General features: G+C 35.6%; 3 protein-coding genes across 3 annotated transcripts; 1 reads left to right on the top strand and 2 right to left on the bottom strand.

Moving 5' to 3' along the window:
* Window positions 1–891: 891 nt before the first annotated feature.
* Window positions 892–3886, top strand: LOC8289615 (non-functional NADPH-dependent codeinone reductase 2). The gene is made up of 5 exons (XM_002510922.4): window positions 892–1123; window positions 1546–1721; window positions 2311–2557; window positions 3168–3347; window positions 3426–3886. The coding sequence occupies exons 1-5, from the start codon at window positions 1004–1006 to the stop codon at window positions 3651–3653; spliced, it is 951 nt and encodes a 316-aa protein (XP_002510968.1). The 5' UTR covers window positions 892–1003; the 3' UTR covers window positions 3654–3886.
* Window positions 3887–4017: 131 nt separating this feature from the next.
* Window positions 4018–10254, bottom strand: LOC8289616. Its single transcript, XM_015724806.3, has 16 exons — window positions 9962–10254; window positions 9797–9880; window positions 9421–9494; window positions 9251–9284; window positions 8974–9032; window positions 8680–8794; window positions 8553–8590; window positions 8028–8125; window positions 7778–7833; window positions 6799–7081; window positions 6593–6693; window positions 6425–6481; window positions 5993–6058; window positions 5508–5582; window positions 4838–4933; window positions 4018–4430 (listed from the first exon to the last, which is right to left on the bottom strand). The coding sequence occupies exons 1-15, from the start codon at window positions 10121–10123 to the stop codon at window positions 4871–4873; spliced, it is 1365 nt and encodes a 454-aa protein (XP_015580292.2). The 5' UTR covers window positions 10124–10254; the 3' UTR covers window positions 4018–4430; window positions 4838–4870.
* Window positions 10255–10635: 381 nt separating this feature from the next.
* LOC8289617 (F-box protein At5g07670) lies at window positions 10636–13606 on the bottom strand. Its single transcript, XM_002510924.4, has 2 exons — window positions 12134–13606; window positions 10636–11453 (listed from the first exon to the last, which is right to left on the bottom strand). Exons 1-2 carry the CDS (start codon window positions 13369–13371, stop codon window positions 11096–11098), a joined length of 1596 nt encoding a protein of 531 aa, XP_002510970.1. The 5' UTR covers window positions 13372–13606; the 3' UTR covers window positions 10636–11095.
* Window positions 13607–14656: the final 1050 nt, after the last annotated feature.

Raw genomic sequence — 14656 nt, 5'->3', positions numbered from 1 at the left:
GCTGAATTCCTGAAAGTGTATGCACATATGCTTACATGATAAAAATGAGCAAATTTAAGTGTTTAAATGGCAAAAAAAAAAAAAAAAAAAAGAATTGAAGTGTCTAAGTGAAAAATCATTAAAAGTTTAAGTGTCTACATATGCCTTCAGCCAAAATTCAACTTATTGCTTGAAATTAAATATGTCATCTCTTCACTATAGTTTTTCTTTATATATAATTTTCTTATTGTATTTGAGTAATCAATTCGAGATTTTAATTAGTTCATTTTTTTTTCCTTAGCCGGCAAATAAAATGCCGACCAAATCTTGTGTTAAACAAAATTCATGCATCACTAGCAAGAAAAGACAGGTATTCGATGCCTACCCAATTGACCAATTTTAGTAAAGTCAACCCACAAACATCTAATTGAGGAATACAGTAATGCCACACAAGTAATTTATGTTGTGTATATAAGAATATAAATTTGACTTATGGCATAATTAAATATACCCAAATTGCTTGACTTTCATATTGGCTGTCAAAATACAATGTTTAGAAACACAAATAAAATCCAGAACAAAGTCAACAAAACCCCTTAAAAAGAGAATTATATTTTGCAGGAAAGAGGCATTATTAATTGCCTATTTCTGATATAAATTGGCAACGCGGTTCCCCTTTGAGAAGGGTTTTAAGCCACCTCCCCACTTTGATGATAGAGTGGCCCAGTTAATAAAAATCCCAAGAGACATGGAAGATCACATTCTTTGATGATGAATAATTTTTATAATATATATAAATTACTCTAGCTAACACACATCTTACCTCATTAATTCCTTCAAATAAATGAATCATAAATTCAGTGATATTGTCTTAAGAAAACCGTTAAAGAAAAGGAAGTTGACTTGAGGTGTGTATAAATAGGTTTGGGTTTAGAGAGCCACAGTCATGCACATACACTTGTATGGTTTATAATCTACCAAAGCAAAAGAGAGAGAGGGCATAATCATCATCAAGAAAAGAGAGATGAAGAGCAACCAAGTTCGTTTGAACTGTGGGATTACCATGCCAGTCTTGGGACTTGGCACTTTTACCTTCCAAAATGATAGGGAGAAAACACAACTCGCCATTCATACTGCACTTGAGGTATATATATATATATATGTGTGTGTGTGTGTGTGTGTGTACATTTTTTGTACCCTTTTTGTCTTTTGTTATATGTTAGTTTTCTAGACTAGGGTTACTGATACATCTTTTAATAGTTACTGCTCATTACTCAGCTGCCTAAAATAACCTTTCAAGGGCATCCCATAGCATTTTAGAGCTAGCTAGCTCTTTACTGCATTCTCAAGTGCTAGCTAGCTCCAGAAGGGACTTCCCTTGAACCATTCAAAAGTAGTTTACTAGCATTATCTAAATGCAATGCCAATGTGGGTCAGCTAGATAGCTAGTGACCAAATGCAAAAAGAACCTTTTGCTTGTACTGGCATATTTCTTTTTCTTTTTCCTTTCATAAGAGACATGGTTTTTGCATGAAAATTTGAACGTGATTAATTTGTGGCATGCAGATGGGTTACAGGCACCTTGACACAGCAAAAGTGTATGGTTCTGAGCCTGCAGTGGGGAATGTTTTAAGAGAGGCAATTCTTGACCAAACAGTTAACAGAGGAGACGTTTTTGTTACATCTAAACTATGGGGGAGTGATCATCATGATCCTGTTTCAGCTCTCAAGCAAACTCTAAAGTAAGCATGTGCCTTGTAGTAATATATCCATGCTTAAATTATTCTATCTTGCTACCTGGATGCAAGCTTTAGCTTTAGAGCCTTGGAGTTTGGGTTCTTGTTGACAGATACAGTTTCGTACGCGGAGGAGAAAAAGACAACAAAATTCCCTGAATTCATATTCCAGTAAAATGAATTATTGGGATAAACCCAAATCTTTTTCATGAATGAATTATCTTATAAGTTAATATAATTTTAGACACATTACGGAGAAATGATGGAAAATTGTTGACAGGCCATTTATTTTATTTATTTTTCTTTAAATTTCAGTTCAGAGTTTTTTGATGGAAAATTAGATCCTTACAATTTGAATTCACTTTCATCAATTCAGTCCAATGATTTAAATTTCCACAACTGAAAACTCCTAATATATTCTGTATGTAAAAAGTATGCGTGTATATACTAAAGGATACGGTACTCCCCAAGACTGTGGCCTAGGGAACAGAAGAGTATCTTGAAAATATTCCAACGCAATCTCTATTGGTTGTAGAAACAAACATCTATATATATATCTGAGATCGATGTTTCTTTCTTTCTTTCTTTGTCGTAGGAACTTGGGCATGGAGTATCTAGACATGTATTTGGTGCACTGGCCAGTGAAGCTAAAGCCTTGGGCTTGTTATCCTGTGCCCCAAGAAGAAGATTTTGTGGAGTGCTTAGACATTGAGTCGACATGGGCTGGAATGGAGAGATGCTTGGATTTGGGATTGTGTAGATGCATTGGTGTCAGCAATTTCTCCAGCAACAAAATCATACAATTGATGGATTTTGCTTCTGTACCTCCAGCTGTCAATCAGGTACTGTACTACTGCAGACTATTAGGCACCCATATCCAAAAGATCATGCTCAGATATAAAAGTAAAAAAATAGATCACAAGCATTGCATTTTGATGGGGTAGTGAACTTTCATTCATGAAATTTACCTCTCCATCTATATGAATCTGAATGCAAGGGATTCAGAATTCTTTGAGAATTTCAATAGATTTTTTGGATACAAGAAGACTTTTATCATAATTACATCCCATTTCTATCAAAATATTTTACCTGTCATTATCAGGTCGCCATCAAGGATTAAAAAGTCAAATGCTGCTTACAAACGTGATGATGTTAAAACTCATAATAAAAATATGAAGTAGAACGTCATGAGAGAAAATGTCAACAGGGTTGGCACTTAATTGATTGTTATTAAATGTGCTAATTGAAGTCATTACTTCTCTTTATGAAAATTTAAAAACAGAAAAACCTTCCACTTATTTCATGTATTTTGCTCTTCCTCTAGTTTATGTTGTCGTCCGTAAACCATGTGGAACTACCCATTTTTATTTAGTTGACAACATAATAAATCTCTTTAAACTATTTGATAAAGTAATTAATGATAATTTTGATCACTGAATTGTATGGTTGCAGGTGGAAATGCATCCAATGTGGAAACAAAGCAAGCTCCGAGGCGTCTGTGCAGATTACAGGATCCATGTAAGTGCTTATTCACCGCTTGGTGGCCCTGGAAATTCATGGGGATCAACTGCTGTGGTGGATCATCCAATCATGAAATCCATTGCTTTCAAACACAAAGCCACTCCAGCTCAGGTAAAGATAAATCAGAGTCACCTTTTATTCTAGTAAAAAATATGAGAAGTCTGACCTTTTAAGGAATTTCTTTTGTAGGTTGCTTTAAAGTGGGGATCATCAAAAGGGTCTAGCATGATTGTGAAGAGCTTCAATCAGAAGAGGATGAGGGAAAACATGGAGGCCCTCAATCTCAAATTAGACGATCAAGATATCGTTGACATTGACAAAATGGAGGAGCGGAAAATCATGAGAGGAGAGGTATACGTTAACAGTACAACAAGTCCATACAGGACAATTATAGATCTTTGGGATGCTGAAATTTGAAGGATCTATACTATGTTATTGTGCCCATTTCCCAGTGAATTTTACAATATTCAAGTGTCCGCCTGTATCTTTCCCCTTTCTTCTTATGTTTTTTTTATGTCATATATCTAAATGGCAAGTCAAGCAGGCATGTGGGCAATCTTGCGCAAGCTTAGTTGAAACAAAACATGCACTTGTATCCTGTAGATTGAGCATGTCTTTCTAAAACGCTAGACTGGCAACCTTTTCCTCAATTTTAATTTTGCTCCTGAAAAAAGTTTAGTATTGCTCGCATAAAAGGAAGAAGATTCACAGCTAGAGAAGATGAAAAAAAAAACATTTGGACAGTACAAGTGGTGAACAGTTCGTTTAAAGAGCAGGAACAGGAAGGATAAACGCCATTTGAGAATTGCATAAATTATAGTGTTTCAATCAGACATAATAAGGTTACAAATGCACTGTGATTATTTCTCCATGCCCATTTTCATCTATCCCCAAGGACTAGCACCATTAACAATAGAACGATGCCTTAATTTACCTGATCCAGTGAGCAGTTCCCAGAGCCCATTCTAGCAGAGGGGGTAACTAAATCATGGAAAAGGCAAGTTCTGCCATTGAAGAAGCTAGAGATTGGTTGGTCCCATGAACAACAGTAGAAACTTCATGTAGCCTTTATCTCACTGGAAGCTTGCGAATTCAATGTACTTGCTAGAAGCTTTTTTTTTTTTAATTTGCTTTTGGACACTACCCATCCAGTTGTTTTCAACACTTAAAAAACCAAAATTCTTCACCCAGTTTCTGCAGTAAGTGCTACAAAGTCATGTGTGGGAGAGAAATAGAGGGCCACAGGAGCAACAAGCAAAAGACAATTCTATGCGCACTAGTCGTCAAAAAAGAACTTACAAAAATAAATGAATACATAAGGTAGAGTAAAACAGCAAAGACAAAATTGGCCAGAAAGCATACTACTCCATTTGAGAAGCATGCCTAGTATACAATTGTATGAACATAGACAGTTACAGATTTTTAACTACAACAAAAAATATTAGTTTCTGGCTGACCAGGCTTAACACATGAACATTTGTATTATTTCTTTTGCTCAATTATTTTAGCTAAGATATGGTCTTATTAAAAGTTCAATTACATGCAATTGAATTCGCAGAGATTTCTATACATATATGAATAGCTCAAGGGTGAGATCATACCAGCCACTGCTCAAGCTAACATCTGTATGCGACCTACTTTTCAGCTGGCTGCCTACCCCTTTCACTGGACACTGATGAAATACCTTGTTCAATGCACTGGATAGTTTAACAATCAGCAAAAACAGTATTTAGGTAAATAATAAAAAAGGCACAGAATGAAATAAAAGCAAAATCTGCAACTGATACAACAGGAAACAGATGTAGATGCATCAGAGTGAATGACAGTAGTCATAGTAAATTTAACCAACGACAAATACTTCCTATGTGGCCAAATCCCATTAACCCATATTTTTGGCACAACGGTTCAACTCCAGTAGTCAAAGTAGTAGCATAAAGGTAAAGAGTAAAATAACCAGAAATACTTCCCAACATGAAACCAACCCATATATTTGGAAAAATAGTTTTAACTAGATGTAAAAGTAAAAAAGAAAGGATGAGAAGCTCGGATCAGTATCATCAGAAATAAAGACATAATAAAGAAGAAGAAGATGAAAGAGAGGAAAGGAGAAGAAGCAATAAATTAACTGTCTCATTTTCCAAAGCAGATTCCAACCTCCTTGCTGCTTACAATTGAAGCAGCAATCACAGCCAGCCATTGGACTCCAAACAATCCAAATTTTATGGATGGCTGGATATTCAGAATTTGACAATATTGATCAGAAAAATTTACCTGAAGAAGATATCCATGCAGCCAATCAAGTGTTTGAGGGAATGTTGTCGCGGATATATTGACAACAGTCAGACCCTGAAGAAAAATCAAATGTTGATAAGAATTAATCAGCTTGAACGGCAGTATAAGCACTGCTACAACATGTGGATGCAGAGATAAACAGCACTGGAGGAGCATATAAGTTACTTTCCAATATACTAAAAATAAATAGGAGAAAAATTCTTCTTTTATTCGAGAGTTTACTTGCTAAATTACTTTCTCTTGTTTTGACGCATAATTAGCCTTCATAATAACAGCATATTTGACCCAAGTATGGATCTAACAGCATATTTTGACACTGTAAACTGCCCAAAAAATATGCATATAGAAAATCCATGAACCCTATTTTATATTACCCACCTTAAATTCTCTCCACCAAATAAAATTTTAAATACCAAAGTGTGATAAGAATATTTATGTTGTACATCAGCCAGGAAAAGGCAAACCTGTGACTTAAAAGAGCAAAGATAGCCCTGAATGGTTTTTAGATTGGCAATTAGCCTTTCTTTATCCTGAAAGAGAAAAACAAATAAAAAGATAATAAAACAAGAATTCAATAACAAGTTATTTGTGAAAACAAAAATTGAAAAACAAAAGAATATCAATCGATCACTTGCATAAACTAGCAAACAATCAAGGCACTGATATGGGGAAAAACTAAGTAGGAGCTTGTCTCACAATAACATCAAAATACAGCACATGTGCAAAAATGCTTTCTTCTTCTTTTGATTGTAATACTTCCAATGCAAAAACATGGTTCTTTTACCATATAACTATTTATTGCTTTGATAATCAAACAAATGGATGAAAGCTTGGTGAACTATTACCTAACTTTGACATTGATAAATCAAAATAAATTCTTAGCAGTCTTTTAGTACCTGAACTGGGCATTTCTCGCTATATGTGCGCGTCAAAATCCACTCCTCAAGTAACGCCTGCACATGGGAGGAAAAGGCTGAGAAAAGACAAGACTAAATATGAAAATTTCAGAGAAAATAATCATGGGATTCAAGAAATTTTAGACAAGCGAGAATTGAAGTCAAAACCTTATGATCAAATTCTGCCATCTTAAGAACTATGGGTATAATTATTGGATCAGGACCAGACTTTTCTTTCTTAACAGAAGCGTTTCTGTCTCTTTTAATATCTGCAACAATTTCACCCAGCAGGACCATAAAAGCAGTTATAAAAATTGTCAATTAAAAAGTTGCACTCTTCATGTACTTACTCCAAAATTCAACATATGGGATACCTTTATTGTCGGAAATACCTCCTGCGGTGTTACCAGATTCATGACAATTTTGGAGATTCACCTGGTCACCTGAGTTCCCCTCTTCCAAACTTACATCCCCATGAGTGTGGTTACTACGTTCATTATGATTTCCACTAACAGTTTTATGAATATCCTCCATGTGTTTTTCAGGATCATTATCTGTCTGAGATAGAGGAGTTGCTTCCTTATGTTTTTCTGGCATGTTAGCAGATGACTTGTTTTCTTCATCCATTAAATAAATGCTTGGATCCAAATGTATCCCCTGCCGCCATTGTCAGCAACAATATAAATCACAGACAAAAGAGTACAGAAGCATCATCATGCCCGCTACATTCTAACCTAGAATAAGACAAAGAAACTGAAGTATAATGACCAACTGTTCTAATGCAGATGACATGGAAAGGCAGATGAAATGGCTCAGTATGCATCTAGAAGGAACATACATATTGCTCTTCCTCCATTAGTTTTTGTACAATATTTTCACAAGTCTGTAAAAGTCTGGAAAATGACTCCTTGTTTTCAAAACGGGATGTCATTTTTCTTAAAAATAGCTCAGTTTTCCCTTTGACTTGGAAAATGTTTTCTGTTGACCAATTTTCTTCAATGCCAAAACACTGGAAGATGCAGCAATACTTGCCTAGAAAATACTTTTTACGAAACAATGGAGCTCTCGTTTGCAATATGCATTTTTTACAGCTTTATTAAGACCTTGCTTCTTAGGTTGTTTATGCATGCATTCTCAACTCAATGTGATGGCCATTTCAGTTTTTGGATTATAGAACTACATAATTGAACTGAATCCTGACACTATATTCCCTTTCTTATACATCCTAACAATTGCAGCATGATAAGCCCCCTAAAAGACTTTCTATCCTAAATCCAAAAGGCGTATAATAAGAAATTAATAGGACGAGGTTAGGTAGATCCTAACCAACATTGACAGAAAAACTTGTCATACCTCAATGATAATTGGTTTTCCATCTTTCATTGCTTTCTTCAAATCACCAGCCAAGCCTAGGTAGCAAACATAAAGGTATCAATTCAAACGTCAGTGTTTTAGTAAAGCACAGAACCAACCACTCAAGAGTTCTGGAAGAATCACATACGTAATGAACATCTAACATTTGAATTTTAGAAAACAAAATAAAATAAATCTCAGCAGACACAAAGGCACATTGCAGAAGTATACAGTAAAGCCAAAACCTCACCTTTACGAACAATTCTGCATTCTCTACAAAACTCAGTAATTAGCTCCTCAGAAGAGCTGAACTCTCGTGCCCACACAGGAGTAGATGCCAATGGTGCACTACATTAGATTTAAGAAGATATGAAGTATTTCTACGTGATCCACTAATACAAAAAACTAAGCACCGGCTGCAATGAACCACCATTTTAACCATAGGGAATGCACTATAATCAGTGGGAGATATTGGTGATCATCAACAAACAAATGGTATGGCAGATAGAGAATGCTACAGACATAAATATGGCATCAAGGAAAATTACTAAGCCTATAGAACTTCTTTGGTAATGGTCTTCTAACCAATACAATCCTTCCTAAGACATAAAAACAATCTGAATAATAAATTTTCGTTTTTCCCCACTTGACATTCTAAGTATCTCTGAGAAATAAACCTATTTCTAATTTGCTCCAGGAAAAATAAAACTCCTAGTAATGGAGATAAAATGCAAGACTTAGATATAGAAAGATAATCATTAGGTTCACGGCTTACTCTGTTGATGTCCGTAGCAATTCATACACCATATCTGTCTGTAACAATAGAAAAATATATGTTAAAGGCATCAGTATGCAACCCAATATGTGGCAGTACATAAGTTCTTCAGGGTGGAAGGCAAGACCTGCAAGACATTAGGCAAATTCAGCCTCTGTGCAAGTTGTGTAGCTATCGTAGACTTCCCGACGCAGGCCGTTCCACAAACAAGAATTACCAATGGCACCCTCTGATGGTGAAATCTGAAAGGAGATAATGCAGGGGAAAGAAAACTTTTTGAACAATGGAATCAGCAAAAAGAAGCATTAATCAAAACATTTTAAAGTGACACAGAGGATGAAAGTGCCAGATATGGTATAGGAAGAAAGAGAGGAAGACTCAGAAAGTGCAAGAGAGTCGTCTGTCTAAAAAGTTTAGTCACCTTGTCATCATCTTGTAACGATTTATGTACTCCTCTCCATAACCCCGCCGCTCCATAAGCTGTACATATACTATCATAAGAAGGGTTTTCGAAAAAAAATCCAATTTCATAAAAAATGCTCAATTGTTCCTATTATATCAGTCATTATAACCATATAATAAAACAGGAAATGGCATGCGTTCCTTCCACATAGAAGACTGCCCCACTTGTTTTGTTTTCTATTTTCTACTTATAGCTATTTGAGATTTCGAACATTGAAGAACAGAAGGGGGCATACTTTAAATAGGTTAGCTTCCAGATCAGTTTGAGACCTGCAAAAATAAAGAAAAATAAAATAAAATTACTTTGAAGTTTTATACAGGAGCATCTTAAGAAACCAAGATTCAGAGAAAAGAAAAAAAAAAAAAAAGGAGAAAGGAAAGGAAAGGAAAGGGGAAAATGGCATACACATCGAGAAGGCTGTTATCAATGAGCAGCTTCTTAAGTTCAAGAGCAATTTTAATAGCGACATGGTTCGGAATCTGAAATCATTAATAAAGTCGCAACAAATACATAAATTTAGAATGACCAGCCCGTCCAACATTAAAATATAAATGTACTTAATATAAATGCATTAAGCTTGCTATTCACGAGAAAAGTATATCATTGCCTCTTGACTGGAAGAATGGGAAAATCCTAAAGAAACTAGATAAACAAGTGCATAGACTAATAATGATAACAACAAGCACACAAGTAAGAGCCACCGGAAATCTAAATACCACAAAAAGAAAATTAAAAGAATTAAAGGGGAAAAAAAAGGAGAGTGAAATGTAAAGTAAAAGACCTTAGTAACAGTCAGCATTCTGCTGAGCAAAAATCTGGACAAGACGTAGTAATGATCGGCGTGATCGCCTAGCCACACTTTTACCTGATAAAATCAAATAAACAAACTGAGGATCGGATCAAAGCAAGGCTCTGTTTGGTTAATGAAAATAAAAATTGTAGATACCTTCACAAAGTCATATTTGGAGGAGGCATTGCGTGAAGAGATATTAACAGCGGGAAACGATGGATTCTTTGATTGATCAGAATCTTCTTCTGCGCTGTTGCTGGCAATTCTATGGCTTGATGATGATGATGATGCTGCTGCCACGTCCGTGGCCTTCCCCATCTTCTTTCTTTAGTCTTTACTTTATGTTATCTCTTCTTCCTCTGGTTGCAGTTCGAGCGTTTGTACCACCACCACACTTGTCCTCGTTAGCCCCCGAGACTTCCACGTTAGCATCGGAGCTGTTTATTTATTCCATTGCATTATAGAAAAAGGGTTTGGGCTTTATTCCAAGGTCCTTTAACTCCTCTCTAAACTGGGCTTGGGCCTATTTTAATATTTGTTTTTGTTTTTTTATCTTTATTTATATGCTATGCTTTATCCTTTAGTTTTAATAACATTACTATTTTTATTCCTCTTTTTAGAAAGCGTACATTACAATCACTAATTTTTTTTTTCTATTTATATTTAAGTCATTTATGTTGAAACATGAATTTTAGAGTCTATTGTCAGTCAAAAGACGTAATCAATTGTTTTTTTTTATCAAACTCAGACGAATATCATCAGAACACAAGAGTGTAAATGTATCTTCGGATCAGCGATCTGAATTAAGCCCGAGTTGAGTGATAAGCAGGTCCAGAAATCAATTTACTTGAGTTGATATATTGCCAGGAAATTAATCAGCCCTCACAATCTGTACAGTGGATTTAACAGTCATCAACTGAGGATGGATCATACCAACTCTTACAAACTGTTCTCAGAGTAATTTAGCAAATTACAACATTCTGCGTGCTAGAGATTGATAAGGTGGAGAACAAAAGCAAGCTGCATATGCGTGTATACTTGGATGGTTATTTTCTAATCTAATTTGTAATCTGGGTCTAATTACAATATAGGAACAAGGATCGGCAGATGATAAACGCCTAAAGGCATAGTCTTTGCCTTCATGAACTCGTCAACCTGTTGTACGGAGCGCCTAATGTGCACGGGAAGGGCCAAACTTCCTTGCAATCGTATCAAGCTGCTTGCAAAATAAGAACAACCTCAGTATTATACTTGCTAGCTAGCCAGCTTGAATGAATAACAGAAATCCCACTATCGAAGTACAGTATTTCCAGTGGCTGCATGAATCATCCAGGTATGGTCGAAGTGCGGATGCCAATCATCAGACAGTAGCTTCAGGGTTTGCGACTTCTTGAAAAACTTGCCACCTTTCCTTCCCATGCCAGTCCCTACAAGACTGGGCGCCAGAAGGGATTTGGCATCTGGCCTCCATTTCAACTCTTTGAGACCAGAGAACAAGGTTGAAAGTGCAGGAGAGACTTCATAATCCTTTATGCGCTTGCAGGACCGCACTGTCAGATGTTGAAGTTCGTTATAAGTTAGAAGTACAGACTCCAGGCCTTGTGTTGTTAGCAAGGAGCATCCTTCTAGAGATAGTAACTTTACCTTCCTGTAAAAAAAATTAAAATTAATACCTTATTTTATTATTCTTATTGTGCGACTGTTAAAAATTGAACTCTAGAAATAATTTGAGACTCACTGTTATAAATTGATCTACATCAACTGATTAGAGCATAGCCCGTTGTGCAAATATTTAGTACTAACTAAGAACTCATCAGAAGAAAATTATCAAAATGTCAATCAGCTACAGAACAATGTTCCCTACCAAACTGGAGGCTTTCTTTCTTGTCTAGATAGACTAATGACAAACAATATTCCACTTCTATTGTCTTTTTCAACGGAACAAATATCCACATGTACCAAAAGAAGAGAAAAATGAACTAATATCCACTCATGTTTTTTCTCAAATCACACTGAACCAGGAATGAGTAATCTAATAAAACAAAAAGGGATATTATATACATTTGTAATAGAATCTATCCTCAAGATGACTCCCATAGTATCTATAGCCAATGTCAATTAGCTAATTTCAAAATCATCAAGCAAGAGATAAATGAGTGGACATTCATTATCCAACATTTCCCCAATCCTATCGATACAAATCATCACAGTAGTAAATAACTAAGTTCAGAAATGCTTTACATAATGTTGTATGGAAGAGTGATCTGAACAACGTAGAAACATTTAAGAAGCAACAAAAGTAATTAAAGGAGCAGAATAGCCCGTTACCTGCAAATGCTTGCAAAGCTGAACATATCATTGTCCAATCCCCAGCAATCCTGAAAAACAATTTCCCTAACACCTTGACAGACCTTAAACATAGCTCTAATACTTCTTTTATCCCTCAATTGACACTTGTGTAAATGCAGCCTCTCAAGAGCTTGACAGGAACCCAAAAACTCGTCCAGCCCTGGATGAAGATCAATCTTCTTACATGACAAAAACCTCAAGGTTTTCAAATTTTCACAATATGAAATTGCAGACAGCCATCCATCATCCATCCTATGATCAGAAAATGTCAACTCCTCAAGCATTTGACAACACTGCCCAATTGCCTTAATCCCATCAAAGCTACCCTCACATCCACTAAGCTCAAGCTTCACCAATCTCTTGCTACCTTGAGCTAAAATAGTTAACCCGATATCTGAAACCAAAGAGCTATAGAGACCACCCACATTTCCTACAAGTTTCAAGATCTGCAAATTTTCGCACGCAGCAATCCCCCGCAAGACATTATCATTACACTTATGCAACTCAAGTTCTTGCAGAGTTAAACACTCCTCAGCTACACTTAACAAACCTAATTCACTAGCACCAATCACCACAAGCTTCCTCAGATTAGGGCAAGCACACGCTAATGCTTTAAGCCCTCTATCAACTATATCAACAGGCAACAAATTCTGCTCACAAATATTCCAATTTGGAACAAACCCAAGAACCCCAGAATCTATCTGCATAGAAAGCACCCTGTGGTTCAACCAAAGAGTAGAATTATGAGGAGTAATAATACATCCATTCATCAAATCCACATGGGTTAGATTTGGGAATCTTGCAATTAAACGACCAGATTCAATAAACTCCCAATCTAAAACCTTTAAGGACCGTACAAGACGGCCTTGGACGTTTAGCCACCGCTTGCAAACAAGAAAGTTATGGTTTTTCTGCGTATCAGGTAGTGTAGAGAGGATTTTTAAGAGAAGCTCGTCGCTTAAGAGAAGTGTACGGTCACTGTTGGAGAAGTTGGAGATTAGGGTTTGGTCTTTGGTTTTGGTTATGTTTTTGGTTTTGGAGTCTTTATCATTGGTGGGAGTTGGGCTAGCAAGAGACTGGAGTTGCATAGCAAAGACTACATGTTTTAAAGGTTTAGTATTTTTGAGCCAGAAATCTGACCAGCTTGGTGGCCTCTTCTTCTTCAATGTTGGATTAGGGTTAGGTTCAGTAGTTGGTTTCTTTGGCGAAAACGACATCGTAATCTTGAAAACTCAGCTTCTTCTCTGGCATTACATTACTGGGTTTTAATTGTTTTCTTGTTTACATTTCTGGGTTCACCATTGTCTTCTGGATTTTCTCCTTTTAAGACATAAAAACTAGTCTACTCTCTCTCTCTCTCTCTCTCTCTCTCGGTGTATGGACTTTCTGGTTATTGGATTTGAATGGAGGTGTTGACAGGTGATTTCTGAAATTTGAACAATATAAAATATTTTATAATATTGAATTAATATAATTTTTGAAGGGGCGCTTTTTGTTTTTATCTGAAAATTTTGAAAATAGGGTTGTGTGACTGTTTGTTGCTGGGACCTGTTATCCACTACTACCACCATGCAATATTTTTGTTATTCTGGAAAGACACAGGAGAAATAACTAAGTTTCCTATAACGGAATTAGATAATAAGATAATAATAGTACACACTGCAATTTTTTTTAACTTGGTAATTCACATTATTGCTTTATTTGTTCCTTTGGTCAAAAACATTATTGCTTTATTGTTATTTAGTTGTTAGAATAAATCTTGATTTTCCCACTGATACAAGTTTTATTAAAAAAATTTCAATTAAAATAGATTTTTTTTTTTTCCTAAACTGTGATATACAGTAAATTAAATATTCAATGTTATACTAAAATATTAAAAAATTGTAGGCAAAACTAACTTATTTACCAAGAGAAAGAGCATTTGATGGACAAGAGAAATGTACTCAGAAATATGACTAAAACATTGACTGGAAAAATCTTTTTACTTGGAGCAAGAAAGCGTTAATAGACATGTAAATTCTTGACTAATTAACTTGTACTGATTTTTATTGTGGATAATTTCCTAAAGCGAGTCTACTGCCAATAACTACGATTCTGCTAGCTCAATTATTGGAAGAATTAAGTACCACTTATTTTGGCTACGCAAGAAAGACTGGGATATCAAATCAAAAAGTAGCCGTTACAAATAGCCGTTTGATTATTCAAAACTTCGTTTGGGAAGTGGGGACCAAAACCATAACCACATACTCATCTTTTTATTATTTTTAAAACTTCGCTAACAAAGCAAAGCAAACCCACGGCTTCCTTCCCCTGGGACCTAAATTTCATAGTGTATGATGTGATATATGGTGGGCTAACATCAATATCCTTCTTTCTTTCTTTCTTTCTTTTAAAGAGAGAAAATTACTTTAATCAGCAATCCAAATTCCAATAGAATTATAACACGGGTCCTTGTGCCGCCAATATTGGAAAGTAAAAAGTAAATACATTACTTGTAAACAA

This window comes from Ricinus communis, chromosome 4, assembly GCF_019578655.1.
Source record: "Ricinus communis isolate WT05 ecotype wild-type chromosome 4, ASM1957865v1, whole genome shotgun sequence".
Classification (NCBI taxonomy): domain Eukaryota; kingdom Viridiplantae; phylum Streptophyta; class Magnoliopsida; order Malpighiales; family Euphorbiaceae; genus Ricinus; species Ricinus communis.
The sequence above is the reverse complement of the archived record's forward strand: the minus strand, read 5'-3'. Positions and strand labels throughout refer to the sequence as shown.